Source organism: Coregonus lavaretus (genome assembly GCF_964263955.1).
Source record: "Coregonus lavaretus genome assembly, chromosome: 7".
Taxonomy (NCBI): Eukaryota; Metazoa; Chordata; class Actinopteri; order Salmoniformes; family Salmonidae; genus Coregonus; species Coregonus lavaretus.
The window spans coordinates 31,876,879-31,898,196 of record NC_139994.1 but is presented as its reverse complement, the minus strand read 5'-3'; the positions used below and the strand labels follow the sequence as shown (position 1 = coordinate 31,898,196).

The following is a 21,318-nucleotide window of genomic DNA, read 5'->3' as shown; positions in this document are numbered from 1 at the left end:
TGGTGACTGACCCTTTGAGGTTTTTCTATTTGCTTAAGTTTTATTTTGGTATGTCATTTTTAATCACAGTATTTAAATAAATAATTAACTACCTTTAGTTTCATGTCACATATGAGCCATCAAGCAGTGGGGGTTTTGTAATATCAAAACTGACAGTTTTCATTTATCATGATTACCATCTTTACATTCCAGAAAATGAATATGTAAGAAAGGTGACACAGAAGCCAAACTACAAGGTCTCCGTGTGGATATCCATATAACTCATGATAAAATCAGAGGGTGACTGGCTGGCTTATTAGCAAGAGAAAAGCAGTTTTGTCAAGTGGATGGTCTCCCGCCTAGAGAGAAAGGGTGTCTACCTTTGACAGGCCTGTTCAAAGAGACAGCTGTTTCTATTTCCATCTGTAGATAATTATGGCAGCAATATTTTGAAACCAAGCAAGGGGCTGAGGACAAAACACTACTAGCTATAAATGTCAAGTTCCTGTTATAACAAGTGGTTTATATTTACCCTCCAAGCCCTTGTTATGTCGATGGAAATTCAATTTTTTCCCCCTCCAAAATGAGGGGGCGCATCTCAGTTTTTACACCATTGTTTTTGCTATTGGGATTGTTTACGCAAATGGGATGTCAAAGCGAAATGTGTCAGTGATCCTTACACTCCACTTTGATCCTCCCTCCTCAGCTGAACAGCCAGTGGAGACACAGGCTGCGCGTTAGGCGTATTATTTCAGCCATTTTGACGAAGTATTGAGTGTCAGCGACAAGAATATCCAGCTGTGACAGGTTGACGGAGTGGGACCTTGCGCTGCGGAGTCTAACACAACAAAAGGCCGGCCCTGTCGTGCCTCAATTTACCTCACACTGGGAGATGGCAGGACACATTAGAGAGGTGGGAGAGATGGGAACTTTCTGACTCAAAGTCCGTCACAGAGAGGACAAATTTCACAATCAACGGCGTGGTTGAAGTCTACCAGAGACTGGGGACTCCCTCCTATAGGAGCAGCACCCTTGAACAGCTTGCAGCCTGGCTCTGAAAATATTATTTATGTCCCAATATTTATTTACAGACAAATATTTTGTGGTTCAGTGGGGACTCGTATTCAGTAGGGGGTTCATGTGAAAAGGACAGCAGGGCTTGGGTGTTTGCATAAATCAGTACCCTTGCCAAATGAGCCCAAATGTACCCAGAGAGGCCGAGACGCAGAGCTAAAAGGACTCTCATGAACCTACATGGACCCAAGCAGACCCGTGAGGCCCCTCAAAGACCCCTGGGGATTGAAAAGGTCCCTATGCATCCCACTGTGGACCCTGAAGGCACCTCATGGAGTCAAATGGACACACGTGGACACAAACACAAGAACATGAACCAAAATGGACTGTGACAGATCTAGCAGACTCAATTCGAAAGGATGTTAAAAAATACAATAAAATCGACTCAAACCCACAAACAAAGATCTGAGTGAAAGTCAAGCAAACCCAAATAGGGTCAATAGAAGTCTGGAATAAGTCCATGATAGATGGTGCAATTACACACCTCATGGATATTCTCTCTATTTCCTCCAGAGTATCTTTGCAGCGTCAGGTGTCACGTCAAGACAAATGAGTATGCTTAAAACATGAGCATAGTTCAATCATAAAAGGCCTTAATAGAAGTCATCTGATGATTTACTCTCACCGTAAATGCCATTTTGAAGCATTGCATAGAACTCTGAGCTAAATGCGGGGAATTAAAATAAGATCCTACTACGTCCAGACATGGCTATCCCAGCTGTAAAAATGATTGATGCCTTTCTTTAGGCGGGATAATAGAATACCGTGAAAGAAAATCATATTTAGCGACCAGAGACTTTTAAGAGCGTTCCAACACTGAGGTCAATTACCATTAATAACGGTCCTTGGCTCATTGTGCTATAATAAGGTTTCGGTAATAATGACGACCTAAACCTGAGCTCAGTGGCATCTGGCCACATCAAAGATGGTTGGACTAGTAAAAAAAGATGAAAAGGCATTGAAAATGTAAATAAGTATAAATAAACGAGAAGTACAGTAACATTACAAGTCAAAAGTTTGGACACACCTACTCATTCAAGGGTTTTTTCTTTATTTTTACTATTTTCTACATTGTAGAATAATAGTGAAGTCATCAAAACTATGAAATAACACATCATGTTGTAAACAAAAAAGTGTTAAACAAATTTTTCAAAGTAGCCACCCTTTGCCTTGATGACAGCTTTGCACACTCTTGGCATTCTTTCAACCAGCTTCATGAGGAATGCTTTTCCAACACTCTTGAAGGAGTTCCCATATATGCTGAGCACTTGTTGGCTGCTTTTCCTTCACTCTGCAGTCCAACTCATCCCAAACCATCTCAATTGGGTTGAGGTCGGGTGATTGTGGAGGCCAGGTCATCTGATGCAGCACTCCATCACTCTCCTTAGTCAAATAGCCCTTACACAGGCTGGAGTGTTACAGGAGGGGGTCGCAGTTCCGGAGCGACCCACTAGGTGTCATCCTCTGACAACCTTAGGCACCTCCTCACTCACAGTCTGGACTAATCAGTATCCTATTGGTGTCACCTGTGTCTACCTGTTCACCTGTGTATTTATGCCCTCACTTCCCTGTGTTCCCTTGCTCATTTTTCTCTGTTAGTTTCTCTATGTCCAGCAGTACTACTCAGTGTCTGATCGGAGACCTATGTACAGGTACTTGAGAAGTGTTTTCCCTGTTTCGTTATTTGATTCAGTCGTAGGTAGTATTTCGTATTTTGGCTGTCAGCCGGTTTTTGGAGACTTATTTGCTCCGCCTTTATTTTATCGTGATAAGTCCGTTATTTTGTATTCTGGCTTCGGGACCACCAGTAAAGATCCTTGTTTCACAATCTCTGCCTGCTGCCGACTGTATATCCTGCATCGCACCTGGGTTACACCTCACACCAACCCTTACACTCCAGATGGGATGGCATATCGCTGCAGAATGCTGTGGTAGCCATGCTGGTTAAGTGTGCCTTGAATTCTAAATAGATTACAGACAGTGTCACCAGCAAAGCACCCCCACACCATCACACCTCCTCCTCCATGCTTCACGGTGGGAACTACAAATGCGGAGATCATCCGTTCATCTACTCTGCGTCTCACAAAGACACAGCGGTTGGAACCAAAAATCAAACATTTGGACTCATCCGACCAAAGGACAGATTTCCATTGCTAGTTTTTTTTTTGGCACAATCATGTCTCTTCTTCTTATTGGTGTCCTTTAGTAGTGGTTTCTTTGCAGCAATTCAACCATGAAGGCCTGATTCACACAGTCTCCTCTGAACAGTTGCTGTTGAGATGTGTCTGTTACTTGAACTCCGTGAAGCATTTATTAGGGCTGCAATCTGAGGTGCAGTTAATTCTAATGAACTTATCCTCTGCAGCAAAAGTAACTCTGGGTCTTCCTTTCCTGTGGCGGTCCTCATGAGAGCCAGTTTCATCATAGCGCTTGATGTTTTTTGCGACTGCACTTGAAGAAACTTTCAAAGTTCTTAAACTTTTCCAGATTGACTGACCTTCATGTCTTAAAGTAATGATGGACTGTCGTTTCTCTTTGCTTATTTGAGCTGTTCCTGCCATAATACCAAATTGGGCTATCTTCTGTATACCACCCGTACCTTGTCACAACACAACTGATTGCCTCAAGCACATTAAGAAGGCACACCTGTTAATTGAAATGCATTCCAGGTGACTACCTCATGAAGCTGGTTGAGAGAATGCCAAGAGTGTGCAAAGCTGTCATCAAGGCAAAGGGTGGCTACGTTGAAAAATCTCAAATATAAAATATATTTTGTTTTGTTTAACACTTTTTTGGTTACTACATGATTCCATATGTGTTATTTCATAGTTTTGATGTCTTCACTATTATTCTACAATGTAGAAAATAGTCAAAATAAAGAAAATCCCTGGAATGAGTAGGTGTGTCCAAACTTTTGACTGGTACTGTACGTTTCTGGACAAACTTCAGTAACAATGTTTATAGCATTTTAGAATCTGATCTCCCTTTTTAAACTGTTCCCCATAGTAAGTGTCAGTGATGATTTGAATCTGAGCATTAAAGGAAATGCTAGGGCTCAGTTTTCAAAACAGAGCCTAACTCAAGTAGACGCCATCCAATGGCACGAAAAGCTAACCCTCCCCGAACAAAAACACAAATCCGTTTGGTAAACAAACAAATCCTCCCCAAAAAATCCTCCCTTGTAACTGAGCTTCATCGCATCTAGATTTAGACACCATTCGGCAATGGGAGTGTTGCAACAGGCGATCAGTTGAGAACTACCTACCCCTTTACCTCCACTGGACAGGACCTCCCCTAGGAGCCATTATAGGTTGAATTATTCGGCAGGGGTGAATCGGGTGACCCCAGCGCCCGGTTGGCCCTCATCGCCACCGTGGAGGAGGAAGGGACCAACCACGGAGCCAGGACGTCAATGTTCCATTTCATTCTCCTCTCGTTAAAGCAGCCACCAATCCCGGCGGAAGGCTGGATGCCCCAGTGACCCCAGAAACACCCTGAGCTGACAGGGAGATAACATGGCTGACTAGGTGACAAAGTGGAACATGGCAGACTACTTGCCAGGTCAGTTAGTGATTTGTTTTTCAGTTAGTGACTTGTTTTTCAGTTAGCGACATGTTTTAGCAACTTAATAAACCCTAATGACATATTTGGGTCACAACATGGCACGTCACAGGGATTGGTTGATATGAGCCAATCAGTCAAGAGCTTTAATGTTCCTACTGTCAGAGCTATGAAAAGAGGTAGCTGGTGATCCATTTTTTTCATGGAACATTAAAGCTATGAAGTAGAACAGCGTGATTAATACAAAGCACGTGTTAATCATGCCATGCACATATCCACTCACCATGGCTCAGATATCCATTCATGCCTGCTCATTTCCTGTTGTACGGGTGAACAGCCACAGGAAACAGTGTGGGGTCTGGGCCGTCACAGCAGAAAGTAGCGAACATGAACAGGGTGCAAGGTTTCTCGCTACACAACTCCACCAATCCCAGCACACACTTTTACTTGAAATCTCCTGTGACTGAATGTGATCGAGGGCAGACTTGGGATCAAGTGGGTTTGGGATTTTGCTGTTGTGTTGAGACGGAGGGGGGGGGGGGGCAATGAGTTCACTGCATTGACTAAACCTGAGGGTCGTGTTGCTGTCGGGGTCAAGCGGTGAGCCGAAGGGAAATCCCCGCTCCCCCTACTTATCGCAGTGGGGAGACACAAAGGAAGAAAATAGTTGATTACCCAAAACGGTGGCTGTTTGACATTTCACTCAAGTGGTAACCACAGCCTAGCTGTTATGGTGAAGTAGGATAAACCATTACCATAAAGAGAGCACCACACTGAGTAACAAGAGTGACGAGTGCTTCTTGGAAAAGAACGACCACTGTGGCTTCTCCCTCAAGCAGAGTTTAAGGGACTGGGTATCCCTCTGCCTCCCTTTATGGAACCATGTTTATGGTATTGGCATCATGATATGACTGTACAGTCTGGACAAAACTCATTTCCCCTTTGCGAGGCCAAACAGTTTCCAAACACCTTTTTCATTTCATATCCTTTTTATTTTTATATTTTTATCTTGCACCTGTAATAACAAACAAAATAACTGTAATAAAGGAAGTGGTAGCTGACAATCTCAATACATTTCTCACAACAGTTGCCTCAAATTTGGTTGAGAAGCTACCTGGTTGTACTGAAGTGTATGGGAAGGGTCAGGTCCTAGGCTATTACTGCAAGATGGATGTACAAGCTGATGCCTTTTCCTTTACAGCAGTGTCTCAGGCAGAAGTTGTCAAGAGACTGTCTGAACTAAACTGCTCTAAAGCTACAGGCCTCAACAATATCCCTGCCAGGTTTCTAAGAGATGGTGCTGAACTTATTGCCCCTGTGTCACCCATTTAATCAACATATCTGAGCAGGGTAGAGATCCCACGGATACGAAACATGCTAGAATGACCCCTATCCACAAGAAGGGCTGCAAACCAGACAAGGGCAACTATAGACCTCTATCTATTTCAGTGGCTGTCAGTGCCTTTTACGATGAGGGAGGACGATTTCTTTTTTTCATGAGTATGGCCTTATTTGTATTACAGCATGTTGGATGACTGTCAATCATATTCCATTTACCCAGTTCAATGTAACATCGATAGGTTTAGGCTACTACATGATACTCTAATTTTCCCTATACCCATCATGAGGTTGCTACACCTAGCCTATGAAGGAAAGTTTACAACGTAAGTGCACACAGGTCTAGAGAGAAAATTTGAGATGACAGACAGTGACACATGGACAGACATTGACACATTCAATACCGCCTTGCACACCTTTGCCTGCATCTAGCTTATCTAGGGTGTAATCATTAGTCCAACAGTTGCAAACGAGAGTTTCTATTGGACAAATTCAGGTATTTTTTATCCCCGTTTCGTTTGCTTCCGTTTAAGAAACGTTTTTCAACAGAATCGGCAGAATGAATACACCCCTGATCACGCATAAACAGAGTTCATTTTCATAGCAGCCATGTTGTATTCATTCTAGCCTCTATCCACTCTCCTCCTCTTACCTTTTCCCTTCGTTTGTAGACTTCAAATGAACCTCACATCAGCTGTATGTGACCAGGCGAAAAAACCATTCCAAGCCAAACCATGTCAGAACCGCTACACACAGCCAAAATCGTTGTCCCCATATTAACTAAAATAACGTCCTAGTCAACATAGCTAATATAACTAATGCGCTAGTAAACCCGCTACAATCATGCAGCAATGTTACAGTGTATAGTCAGTAAGCAGTTAGACCGGCAGGCCCCGGTGGCAATAAATTAATAAAACCAAAAGCTTACCTTGACTTTGAAGAGTTCCAGTGTTGTGTTGGATAGTAATTGCCAGCTAGCTAACATAGCATCCCTCTGTTTGAGCCGGGTGTTTGAGTAACTAAACTAGCCAGCTGCATTTGCTAGCTAAGTAAGTGAAACTGAAAGTGAAAAAATATATTTGTTGAAAACTGTTGACAACTATTGTCTTTCAATTCAATTCAATTTAAGGGCTTTATTGGCATGGGAAACGTGTGTTAACATTGCCAAAGCAAGTGAAGTAGATAGTAAACAAAAGTGAAATAAACAATAAATATTAACAGTAAACATTACACTCAGAAGTTTCAAAAGAATAAAGACATTTCAAATGTCATATTATGTATATATACAGTGTTGTAACAATGTGCAAATAGTTAAAGTACAAATGGGAAAATAAATAAACATAAATATGGGTTGTATTTACAATGGTGTTTGTTCTTCACTGGTTGCCCTTTTCTTGTGGCAACAGGTCACAAATCTTGCAGCTGTGATGGCACACTGTGGTTTTTCACCCAGTAGATAAGGGAGTTTATCAAAATTGGGTTTGTTTTCGAATTCTTTGTGGATCGCTGTAATCTGAGGGAAATATGTGTCTCTAATATGGTCATACATTTGGCAGGAGGTTAGGAAGTGCAGCTCAGTTTCCACCTCATTTTGTGGGCAGTGTGCACATAGCCTGTCTTCTCTTGAGAGCCAGGTCTGCCTACGGCGGCCTTTCTCAATAGCAAGGCTTTGCTCACTGAGTCTGTACATAGTCAAAGCTTTCCTTAAGTTTGGGTCAGTCACAGTGGTCAGGTATTCTGCCACTGTGTACTCTCTGTTTAGGGCCAAATAGCATTCTAGTTTGCTCTGTTTTTTTGTTTGTTCTTTCCAATGTGTCAAGTAATTCTCTTTTTGTTTTCTCATGATTTGGTTGGGTCTAGTTGTGTTGTTGTTGTTGTTGTTGTCCTGGGGCTGTGTGGGGTCTGTTTGTGTTTGTGAACAGAGCCCCAGGACAAGCTTACTTAGGGGACTCTTCTCCAAGTTCATCTCTCTGTAGGTGATGGCTTTGTTATGGAAGGTTTGGGAATCGCTTCCTTTTAAGTGGTTATAGAATTTAACGGCTCTTTTCTGGATTTTGATAATTAGCGGGTATTGGCCTAATTCTGCTCTGCATGCATTATTTGGTGTTTTACATTGTACACGGAGGATGTTTTTGCAGAATTCTGCATGCAGAGTCTCAATTTGGTGTTTGTCCCATTTTGTGAATTCTTGGTTGGTGAGCGGACCCCAGACCTCAGAACCATAAAGGGCAATGGGTTCTATAACTGATTCAAGTATTTTTAGCCAGATCCTAATTGGTATGTCAAATTTTATGTTCCTTTTGATGGCATAGAAGGCCCTTCTTGCCTTGTCTCTCAGATCGTTCACAGCTTTGTGGAAGTTACCTGTGGCGCTGATGTTTAGGCCGAGGTATGTATAGTTTTTTGGGTGCTCTAGGGCAACGGTGTCTAGATGGAATTTGTATTTGTGGTCCTGGCAACTGGACCTTTTTTGGAACACCATTATTTTTGTCTTACTGAGATTTACTGTCAGGGCCCAGGTCTGACAGAATCTGTGCAGAAGATCTAGGTGCTGCTGTAGGCCCTCCTTGGTTGGTGACAGAAGCACCAGATCGTCAGCAAACAGAAGACATTTGACTTCAGATTCTAGTAGGGTGAGGCCGGGTGCTGCAGACTGTTCTAGTGCCCTCGCCAATTCGTTGATATATATGTTGAAGAGGGTGGGGCTTAAACTGCATCCCTGTCTCACCCCACGGCCCTGTGGAAAGAAATGTGTGTGTTTTTTGCCAATTTTAACCGCACACTTGTTGTTTGTGTACATGGATTTTATAATGTCGTATGTTTTTCCCCCAACCCCACTTTCCATCAATTTGTATAGCAGACCCTCATGCCAAATTGAGTCAAAAGCTTTTTTGAAATCAACAAAGCATGAGAAGACTTTGCCTTTGTTTTGTTTTGTTTGTTTGTCAATTAGGGTGTGCAGGGTGAATACGTGGTCTGTCGTACGGTAATTTGGTAAAAAGCCAATTTGACATTTGCTTAGTACATTGTTTTCACTGAGGAAATGAACTAGTCTGCTGTTAATGATAATGCAGAGGATTTTCCCAAGGTTGCTGTTGACGCATATCCCACGGTAGTTATTGGGGTCAAATTTGTCTCCACTTTTGTGGATTGGGGTGATCAGTCCTTGGTTCCAGATATTGGGGAAGATGCCAGAGCTAAGGATGATGTTAAAGAGTTTAAGTATAGCTAATTGAAATTTGTGGTCTGTATATTTTATCATTTCATTGAGGATACCATCAACACCACAGGACTTTTTGGGTTGGAGGGTTTGTATTTTGTCCTGTAGTTCATTCAATGTAATTGGAGAATCCAGTGGGTTCTGGTAGTCTTTAATAGTTGATTCTAAGATTTGCATTTGATCATGTATATTTTTTTGCTGTTTGTTCTCTGTTATAGGGCCAAAAAGATTGGAGAAGTGGTTTACCCATACATCTCCGTTTTGGATAGATAGCTCTTCGTGTTGTTGTTTGTTTAGTGTTTTCCAATTTTCCCAGAAGTGGTTAGAGTCTATGGATTCTTCAATTACATTGAGCTTCTTTTTCCGTAGTGTATTTCTGTATTGTTTTAGTGATTCACCATAGTGAAGGCGTAGGCTCAGGTTTTCTGGGTCTCTATGTTTTTGGTTGGATAGGTTTCTCAATTTCTTTCTTAGGTTTTTGCATTCTTCATCAAACCATTTATCACTGTTATTACTTTTCTTTGGTTTTCTGTTAGATATTTTTAGATTTGATAGGGAAGCTGAGAGGTCAAATATACTGTTTAGGTTTTCTACTGCCAAGTTTACACCTTCACTATTACAGTGGAACGTTTTGTCCAGGAAGTTGTCTAGATTGGATTGAATTTGTTGTTTCCTAATTGTTTTTTGGTAGGTTTCAACACTACTTTCCTTCCATCTATAGAATTTCTTAATATTATTCAGTTCTTTTGGCTTTGATGCCTCATGATTGAGTGTTGCTCTGTTCAAGTAGACTGTGATTTTGCTGTGGTCTGATAGGGGTGTCAGTGGGCTGACTGTGAACGCTCTGAGAGACTCTGGGTTGAGGTCAGTGATAAAGTAGTCTACAGTACTACTGCCAAGAGATGAGCTATAGGTGTACCTACCATAGGAGTCCCCTCGAAGCCTACCATTGACTATGTACATACCCAGTGTGCGACAGAGCTGCAGGAGTCGTGACCCATTTTTGTTGGTTATGTTGTCGTAGTTGTGCCTAGGGGGGCATATGGGGGAGGGAATGCTGTCACCTCCAGGTAGGTGTTTGTCCCCCTGTGTGCTGAGGGTGTCAGGTTCTTGTCCAGTTCTGGCATTTAGGTCGCCACAGACTAGTACATGTCCCTGGGTCTGGAAATGATTGATTTCCCCCTCCAGGATGGAGAAACTGTCTTCATTAAAGTATGGGGATTCTAGTGGGGGGATATAGGTAGCACACAGGAGGACATTTTTCTCAGTTGAGATAATTTCCTTTTGAATTTCTAACCAAATGTAAAATGTTCCTGTTTTGATTAATTTAATAGAGTGAGTTAGGTCTGCTCTATACCAAATTAGCATACCCCCTGAGTCCCTTCCCTGCTTCACACCTGGTAGTTTGGTGGATGGGACTACCAGCTCTCTGTAACCTAGAGGGCAACCAGTGGGTCCGTCTCCTCTATACCATGTTTCTTGTAGGATGACAATGTCTGTATTTCCGATTTCTTTGGTGAAGTCCAGATTCCTGCTCTTTAGGCCAAAGGCAGATGACCTCAGGCCTTGGATATTCCAGGATGAAATAGTGAAGGCTTTGTGTTCCATAAAGTGTCTAATGTTGTTGGTTGTGTGGTTTGGCCTCAGGCCAGTAATTGTGAGCAGAGCCTGCTGAGCATCTGGTACATGCCATTGGCTTGGGCTAGTGTAAGAGTGGGTGTTGGGCCTGTTTGCCTGCTCACGGCCTGGGCGTATGTGTGACTTTCATGTTGAGGCCCTCTTTGTTGGAGTGGGGGTCTTGGGGTGGGTAGGAGGGGCATAGGTCTGATCTGAGGGGGCCTAAATGGGGTGTGGGCATGGTTGACTTGGGGGGGAGTTAATTGGTTGGGGTGGGGGTGTAGATGTGGTTGATGGTGCTGTGGTCTGGATGTAGGTCCTCTCTGCGGGGGTCCTCTATGTGTAGGTCCTGGGGGGGGTCCCGCAGGTCTGGGAGAGTGTCTCGCTGGTCTGGGCGGGGTGTCGGTTGATCTGTTGCTCCTGTGTGAGGTGTTGGGTCTGCGGTTGAGGGCGATATCCTTTAGGGTCCGGGCGAAGGTGGGCACTGCTGCCTTGTATAGGTGGACCTGGTCGTAAAGGCTGTTCACGTCCAGGGTGGAGTGGTGGGCCAGGAAGACATTTGGTTTTGATGCACAGTCACGGGAAATACTTGCGTTTACCCGCTGTATGGTAGCAGGGTGGAAGTATTTTCGTGGTAACAGGGTTGAGATAACCACTTGTGCGTTGGGGAAAGTAGAAGAAGCTTTTTCTATCACGCCCTTGAGTGATGTGGCCACCCTTTCCTGCTGTGTTCTCAGGTCGTTTGTGTCTTTCTCTCTCTTTGAGTCAACTACTCACCACATTTTATGCACTGCAGTGCTAGCTAGCTGTAGCTTATGCTTTAAGTTCTAGATTCGTCTCTGATACTTTGATTGGGTGGACAACATGTCAGTTCATGCTGCAAGAGCTCTGATAGGTTGGAGGACGTCTTCTGGAAGTTGTCATAATTACTGCATAAGTCTATGGAAGGGGGTGAGAACCAAGAGCCTCCTAGGTTTTGTATTGAAGTCAATGTACCAAGAGGAGGACAGAAGCTAGCTGTCCTCTGGCTACACTATGGTGCTACCCTACAGAGTGCTGTTGAGGCTACTGTAGACCTTCATTGCAAAACAGTGTGTTTTAATCAATTATTTGGTGACGTGAATATGTTTAGTATAGTTTTATCTAAAAAGGATAACTTTTTCAATGTTTTACAATTTCTATTTTTATGAAATTCACTGAGGAGGATGTCCTCCCCTTCCTCCTATGAGGAGCCTCCACTGATCTATTTTGAGTGTGCTGTCTAAAGTGCTGGAAAAACTAATTTATGAACAGAGGAATATAATAGCAATAATATTTTTTTAACGAACTACAGTCTGGTTTTAGAAAGTCCCACTCCACTGACACATGTCTATTGTTTTTAATTGACTTTATCAGAGCATAAGTTGACCGGGGACATTTCTGTGGAATGGTTATGCTGCATCTGCAGAAGGTGTTTGACACGGCTGATCATAGTATCATGCTCTACAAGTTAAAATGGTGGATGTGGTGGATGTTAATGGAAAACATTCTAGTGCGAAGGTGATTAGCTGTGGGGTTGTACTATTATGTGTGTTTTTCTGCGTTATTTGTAATTTATTTTGTACATAATGTTTCTGCCATCGTCTCTTATAACCAAAAAGAGCTTCTAGATATCAGGACAGCGATTACTCACCTCGTATTGGACGAAGATTTTTTCTTCAATGAGGCGCCCGCGAAGGATATCATACAGACACCCGACAAGGCCCAAATCCCCGTCATTCGCGTGAGGAAGAGACGGAGATATCGCGGACGTAGATCGGGGTGCCTTGTAAGGATCCGATGGCGAGCGAGTAAACTGCCTCTTCCATCAATCCTATTAGCCAATCTTCAATCATTGGATAACAAATTGGATGACCTAAGGTTACGGTTATCCTACCAACGGGACATTAAAAACTGTAATATCCTATGTTTCACCGAGTCGTGGCTGAACGACGACAATGATAACATACAACTAGCGGGCTATACGCTACATCGGCAGGATAGAACGGCTGACTCCGGTAAGACAAGGGGTGGCGGTCTGTGTATATTTGTAAACAAGAGCTGGTCCACAAAATCAAATACTAAGGAAGTCTCGAGGTTTTGCTCGCCTGAGGTAGAGTATCTTATGATAAGCTGTAGACCACACTATTTACCAAGAGAGTTTTCATCTATACTTTTCATAGCTGTCTATTTACCACCACAACCCAATGCTGGCATTAAGATTGCACTGAATGAGTTGTACAAGGCCATAAATCAACAGGAAAACGCTCATCCAGATGCAGCGCTCCTAGTGGCCGGGGACTTTAATGCAGGGAAACTTAAATCCGTTCTACCTAATTTCTACCAGCATGTTAAATGTGCAACCAGAGGAAAAAAAACTCTAGACCACCTTTACTCCACACACAGAGACGCATACAAAGCTCTCCCTCGCCCTCCATTTGGCAAATCTGACCATAACTATCCTCCTGATTCCTGCTTATAAGCAAAAACTAAAGCAGGAAGCACCAGTGACTCGGTTAATAAAAAAGTGGTCAGATGACGCAGATGCTAAGCTACAGGACTGTTTTGCTAGCACAGACTGGAACATGTTCCGGGATTCTTCAGACAGCATTGAGGAGTACACCACATCAGTCACTGGCTTCATCAATAAGTGCATCGATGATGTCGTCCCCACAGTGACCGTACGTACATACCCCAACCAGAAGCCATGGATTACAGGAAACATCCGCACTGAGCTAAAGGGTAGAGCTGCCACTTTCAAGGAACGGGACTCTAACCCGGACGCTTATAAGAAATCCCGCTATGCCCTCCGACGAACCATCAAACAGGCAAAGAGTCAATACAGGGCTAAGATTGAATCGTACTACACTGGCTCTGACGCTCGTCGGATGTGGCAGGGCTTGAAAACTATTACAGACTACAAAGGGAAGCACAGCCGTGAGCTGCCCAGTGACACAAGCCTACCAGACGAGCTAAACCACTTCTATGCTCGCTTCGAGGCAAGCAACACTGAAGCATGCATGAGAGCACCAGCTGTTCCGGATGACTATGTGATCACGCTCTCTGTAGCCGATGTGAGTAAGACTTTTAAGCATGTCAACATTCACAAGGCCGCAGGGCCAGACGGATTACCAGGACGTGTACTCCGAGCATGTGCTGACCAACTGGCAAGTGTCTTCACTGACATTTTCAACATGTCCCTGACTGAGTCTGTAATACCAACATGTTTCAAGCAGACCACCATAGTCCCCGTGCCCAAGGACTCTAAGATAACCTGCCTAAATGACTACTGACCTGTAGCACTGACGTCTGTAGCCATGAAGTGCTTTGAAAGGCTGGTCATGGCTCACATCAACAGCATTATCCCAGAAACCCTAGACCCACTCCAATTTGCATACCGCCCCAACAGATCCACAGATGATGCAATCTCTATTGCACTCCACACTGCCCTTTCCCACCTGGACAAGAGGAACACCTACGTGAGAATGCTATTCATTGACTACAGCTCAGCATTCAACACCATAGTGCCCTCTAAGCTCATCACTAAGCTAAGGATCCTGGGACTAAACACCTCCCTCTGCAACTGGATCCTGGACTTCCTGACGGGCCGCCCCCAGGTGGTAAGGGTAGGTAACAACACATCTGCCACACTGATCCTCAACACGGGGGCCCCTCAGGGGTGCGTGCTCAGTCCCCTCCTGTACTCTCTGTTCACCCATGACTGCATGGCCAGGCACGACTCCAACACCATCATTAAGTTTGCCGACGACACAACAGTGGTAGGCCTGATCACCGACAACGATGAGACAGCCTATAGGGAGGAGGTCAGGTGGTCCTCTGTAGCTCAGCTGGTAGAGCACGGCGCTTGTAACGCCAAGGTAGTGGGTTCGATCCCCGGGACCACCCATACACAAAAATGTATGCACGCATGACTGTAAGTCGCTTTGGATAAAAGCGTCTGCTAAATGGCATATTATATTATTATTATTATTATAGGTCAGAGACCTGGCCGTGTGGTGCCAGGACAACAACCTCTCCCTCAACGTCACCAAGACAAAGGAGATGATTGTGGACTACAGGAAAAAAAAGAGGACTGAGCACGCCCCCATTCTCATCGACGGGGCTGTAGTGGAACAGGTTGAGAGCTTCAAGTTCCTTGGTGTCCACATCACCAACGAACTATCATGGTCCAAACACACCAAGACAGTCGTGAAGAGGGCATGACAAAGCCTATTCTCCCTCAGGAGACTGAAAAGATTTGGCATGGGTCCTCAGATCCTCAAAAAATTCTACAGCTGCACCATCGAGAGCATCCTGACTGGTTGCATCACCGCCTGGTATGGCAACTGCTTGGCCTCCGACCGCAAGGCACTACAGAGGGTAGTGCGTATGGCCCAGTACATCACTGGGGCCAAGCTTCCTGCCATCCAGGACCTCTATACCAGGCGGTGTCAGAGGAAGGCCCTCAAAATTGTCAAAGACTCCAGCCACCCTAGTCATAGACTGTTCTCCCTGCTACCGCACGGCAAGCTGTACCGGAGTGCCAAGTCTAGGTCCAAAAGACTTCTCAACAGCTTCTACCCCCAAGCCATAAGACTCCTGAACAGCTAATCATGGCTACCCGGACTATTTGCACTGCCCCCCCACCCCATCCTTTTTACGCTGCTGCTACTCTGTTAATTATTTATGCATAGTCACTTTAACTCTACCCACATGTACATATTACTTCAACTATCTCAACTAGCCGGTGCCCCCGCACATTGACTCTGCACCGGTACCCTCCTGTATATATAGCCTCCCTACTGTTATTTTATTTTACTTCTGCTCTTTTTTTCTCAACACTTTTTTTGTTGTTGTTTTATTTTTACTTTTTTTGTTAAAAATAAATGCACTGTTGGTTAAGGGCTGTAAGTAAGCATTTCACTGTAATGTCTGCACCTGTTGTATTCGGCGCATGTGACCAATACAATTTCTTTTGATTTGATTTGAGATAACAAACTTTCTCTGCATCTTGCAAAAACAGAATCCATCTTAATTGGTTCCAGAATAAAGCTTGCAAGGTCCCCTGGTTTTAGTGTCAAAGTGGACAACTCAGTGGTTACACCAAAAAACTCAGTCAGCTACCTTGGAAGGTTTTAACCAAGATAAACCAAAAAATACAAATCCTATCTTGATAGTGACACCCTAAAGACTCTGGCAGGTGCACTAGTTCACTGTCACTTTGATTATGCGTGCACATCATGGTTCACCAGCATCCCTAAATATTAATACGCTACAGACCAGCCAAAACAAGCTGGTGAGAGTTGTACTTAAACTCCCCCTCGTACTCATCTGGAGATCGAGTATTTTAATCAGCTTGGCAGACTATATGTAGAGAAAAGGCTCATGTTAATTCAACATGGTCTGGTCCATATCATTATTACTGACTTAGCCCCCAGGTACCTATCAAATTATTTTACTTATATTAGAAATGTTCAACAATACAACACCAAAGCCAGAGACTGATATTGCCTGTTTTAAATTTAAGAGTCTATCTGTTAAGAACACCTTTTTATATACCGGCGCTGTTGAGTGGAACAAACTACCACAGCAACTCAACGTCATGCGACCATAACTTCATTTTAAAAGAATGTCAAAAGCTGGCTAATGATCGAGCAATATAAAAAAAAAAATATCTGTATGTAATGCTGTAGGGCTATTATGACAATGTCTTCCTGTCCTTTATTTTGTTATGTGTTATATGTGTAACCAAAGTATGCCTAGTAGGCTAGGTCCACTGTGTAGCCTAGGCCTACTATGTTTATGCTTGTTAATTTATGAACCATTTATTTAAGAGGACCACAATGGAAATACGTTCTGTAACACATATGCATGTGTTTCACTGTTCTTTTCAGGGTCGAGCCCTTAACTAGGCATCTTCTTGAAAGAGAATACAGTATAATGTCTGGCAACACGAGACCTTTAGCTACTATACTTAAACAAATGACTGATGATTGGCTGAGAGAAATTGATGATGAAAAGATTGTGGGGGCTGTTTTGTAAGACTTCAGGGCGGCTTTTGACATTATTGATCATAGTCGGTTGCTGGAAAAACATATGTGTTATGGCTTTACACCCCCTGCTACATTGTGGATAAAGAGTTACCTGTCTAACAGAACACAGAGGGTGTTCTTTAATGGAATCCTCTCCAACAAAATCCAGGTAGAATCAGGAATTCCCCAGGGCATCTGTCTAGCCCCCTTACTTTTTTCAATCTTTACTAATGACATGCCACTGGCTTTGAGTAAAGCCAGTGTGTCTATGTATGCGGATGACTCAACACTATACACGTCAGCTACCATAGCGACTGAAATGACAGCAACACTTAACAAAGAGCTGCAGTTAGTTTCAGAATGGGTGGTGATTTCAAAAACTAAAAGCATTGTATTTGGGACAAATCATTTACTAAACCGTAAACCTCAACTAAATCTTGTAATGAATAATGTGGAAATTGAGCAAGTTGAGGAGACTAAATTGCTTGGAGTAACCCTGGATCTTAAACTGTCATGGTCAAAACATATTGATACAATAGTAGCTAGGATGGGGAGAAGTTTGTCTATAATAAAACGCTGCTCTGCATTCTTAACAGCACTATCAACAAGGCAGGTCCTACAGAGGGACTTAGGAAAATTGCAATTGGCTCAGAACAGGGCAGCACTGCTGGCCCTTGGATGTACACAGAGAGCTAACATTAATATGTCAATCTCTCCTGGCTCAAAGTGGAGGAGAGATTGACTTCATCACTACTTGTATTTGTGAGAGGTATTGTCATGTTGAATGAACCGAGCTGTCTGTTTGAACTACTGGCACACAGCTCGGACACCCATGCATACCCCACAAGACATGCCACCAGAGGTCTGTTCACAGTCCCCAAGTCAAGAACAGACTATGGGAGGTGCACAGTACTACATAGAGCCATGAATACATGGAACTCTATTCCACATCAAGTAACTCATGCCAGCAGTAAAATTAGATTTAAAAAACAGATAAAATTACACCTTATGAAACAGCGGGGACTGTGAAGCAACACAAACATAGACACATGCATACAAACACATGATAACATACGCACTATAGACACATGTACACATGGATTTTGTGTTATAGATATGTGGTAGTAGAGTAGAGGCCTGAAGGCACACACTTAATATGTTGTGAAATCTGTTATGAATGTATTGTAATATTTTTAAAATGTATAACTGCCTTAACTTTGCTGGACCCCCGGAAGAGTAGCTGCTGCCTTGGCAGCAGCTATAGGGGATCCATAATAAATTCAAATACAAATACCTCCGTCTTTGTTGCAGAGGCTGATGAGGTTGTGCACGGTGTCCATCATCTCCTGCTGCTGCCTCTGCATGGCGGTGCTGTTGCCTGTCGTCCTTGTCAGCTGAGTCTCCAGCTCACGGATCACCCCACTCTGCTTCGCCACCAAGGCCTGCAGGCTGCCCTTCTCCTCCCGCAGCATCTCCAACTCCTCCTGGTGACGAGACTCCATCGCCTGCATCTTCTGCTCCAGGAAACTTGGGAGTCAGAAGACCCGACATAGGAAAGTTAGTTATGCCTATAGCTTTAGTTTATGGAGAACTGTAATCTAAAGCTATAACTAACTTTTCTTTATCGCATTAGTCCTCTTTTCGTGATCTGGTGCTTACATGGTTGTATGGTAGTTACATAATAGTTACCAAATAATTACTGGTATTTCTTTGTGATTGTCAAAAACAGTGGAATTCCATCACTTTCTATGTTATTTTCTACATGCCTCCTTTTGATAGATTGAGCAAGTGAATTGTCATTCTAAATACGCTGCGGCATATTCCCTTCTCCCAACCCCAAAACATGTTCAGAACTGTAACTGTGGTAACATGTGGTATGGGAACCCAACTACAGTGCATTTGGAAAGTATTCAGACCCCTTCACTTTTTCTACATTTTGTTATGTTACAGCCTTATTCTAAAATGGATTAAATAAAACATTTTCCTCATCAATCTACACACAATACCCCATAATGACAAAGTGAAAACAGGTTTTTAGAAATTGTAGCAAATTTATTAAAAATAGAAACAGAAATACCTTATTTACATACTTATTCAGACCCTTTGCTATGAGACTCGAAATTGAACTCAGGTGCATCCTGTTTCCGTTGATCATCCTTGAGATGTTTCTACAACTTGATTGGAGTCCACCTGTGGTAAATTCAATTGATTGGACATGATTTGGAAAGGCACACACCTGTCTATATAAGGTCCCACAGTTGACAGTGCATTTCAGAGCAAAAACCAAGCCATGAGGTCGAAGGAATTGTCCGTAGAGCTCCGAGACAGGATTGTGTCGAGGCACAGACCTGGGGAAGGGTACCAAAAACAAATCTACAGCATTGAAGGTCCCAAGAACACAGTGGCCTCCATCATTCTTAAATGGAAGAAGTTTGGAACCACCTAAACTCTTCCTAGAGCTGGCCGCCCGGCCAAACTGAGCAATTGTGGGAGAAGGGCCTTGGTCAGGGAGGTGACCAAGAACCCGATGGTCACTCTGACAGAGCTCCAGAGTTCCTCTGTGGAGATGGGAGAACCTTCCAAAAGGACAACCATCTCTGCAGCACTCCACCAATCAGGCCTTTATGGTAGAGTGGCCAGACGGAAGCCACTCCTCAGTAAAATGCACATGACAGCCCGCTTGGATTTTTCCAAAAGGCACCTAAAGGACTCTCAGATCATGAGAAACAAGATTCTCTGGTCTGATGAAACCAAGATTGAACTCTTTGGCCTGAATGCCGAGTTTTATGTCTGGAGGAAACCAGGTACTGCTCATCACCTGGCCAATACCATCCCTATGGTGAAGCATGGTGGTGGCAGCATCATGCTGTGGGGATGTTTTTCAGCGGCAAGGACTGGGAGACTAGTCAGGATCAAGGGAAAGATGAACGGAGCAAAGTACAGAGAGATCCTTGATGAAAACCTGCTCCAGAGCACTCAGGACCTCAGACTAGGGCGAAGGTTCACCTTCCAAAAGGACAATGACCCTAAGCACACAGCCAAGACAACGCATAAGTGGCTTCGGGAAAGCCAAAGCCCGGACTTGAACCCGATCGAACATCTCTGGAGAGACCTGAAAATAGCTGTGCAGCAACGCTCCCCATCCAACCTGACAGAGCTTGAGAGGATCTGCAGAGAAAAATTGGATAAACTCCCCAAATACAGGTGTGCCAAGCTTGTAGCGTCATACCGAAGAAGACTCGAGGCTGCTTCAACAGTAAAGGGTCTGATTACTTATATAAATGTAATATTTCAGTTGTTTCTTTTAAATACATTTCTAAACATTTCTAAAAACCTGGTTTTGCTTCGTCATTATGGGGTATTGTGTGTAGATTGATGAGGGGAAAAAAAACATTTTGATCAATTTTAGAATAAGGCTGTAACTAAACAAAATGTGAAAAAAGAAAGGGTCTGAATAAATTTTTCCGAATGCACTGTGTATACATTATGCCCAGACTTGAATAGAAATACAAATGTTTATGTCAGTGGATTCAGTTACCATGAGTTGCACACAGACAATAAACATACATACATTTCATCATACACTTAGCAGATTAGTGTAAACCCTAACTGTATCCTATGGTCTTCCATTTTATAATTATAATTATTATAATATAGTCTGACGTTGAATTGATTAACAAATTCAGAACTAAATGAAAGATAAATGGGCGGTGATTTTATAATTGCACAAGCTTTGAACATTTCTCTCAGTAAAGGAATCCATGTCTATGAACTTTGAGTGCAGCTCTCAAATATAGGAATCAGTAGAGGTTGTTTTTTTCAGAAGGCATATGAATGGAAGAATTCAGTACAGCTGTGTTACTGTATTTACAGTGAGCACTGGGGACGTGAGGGAACTTTTAAACGGACAATGAGAGACAGTCCCACTGGACCAATCAACAAACAGGACTCTGAAAAGTCATCCAAAAGCCACATTCGATTGCTCCCATCGCAATATCATTAAAGTACAGCTTTCAAAGAACAGCTTATGTAGGAAACTATGGCCTCATGCACTTTATACTGTTATTGCACATTGAGCTGATCTGTGTATGACTGAGTCTCTGGACAAAGAGCATGATGTCTTTAAATGTGTCACATTGTGTTGGAGGCCTGTGAGTTTACCCATTCTTGTCATGGAGCTTGCTGATCTCATTGGTCTGCACCATGAGCTGCTTCTCCAGCTTGTTGGTGGACAGGGAGTTCTCAAGCAGCTGAATCTCTAGTCTGGAAGTTTGATTCAGAACCTGTCCCAAGACAGAAATAGGTTAGCGGTATCCGGCCTCATAGAGTTGTTCCAGCAAAACAAAATGTAGGTAAGATGTAAATCATCAAGCCCTCTTTAGGAAGAGGTAATAAAGTATAGGTGTTGCATAAAGAGAGGTTGTTCTTCTGACATATGGTAATACTCAGTTGCATATAAAGGCAGTGATTTTGCTTAGC

The 21,318-nt window shown here is 43.2% G+C and overlaps 1 protein-coding gene across 2 annotated transcripts in view; it reads right to left on the bottom strand.

Annotated features, from left to right (window-relative positions):
* Positions 1-21,318, bottom strand: part of LOC311132118 (angiopoietin-1-like) — an 80,903-nt gene that overhangs the window by 20,328 nt on the left and 39,257 nt on the right. For both annotated transcript variants that reach the window (XM_084165321.1, XM_084165322.1), the window contains exons 3-4: positions 21,001-21,122; positions 18,134-18,366 (exon numbers count right to left, since the gene is read on the bottom strand). In XM_084165321.1, coding sequence (XP_084021447.1) covers positions 18,134-18,366; positions 21,001-21,122 — 355 coding nt within the window. The remainder of the gene's footprint in view (positions 1-18,133; positions 18,367-21,000; positions 21,123-21,318) is intronic.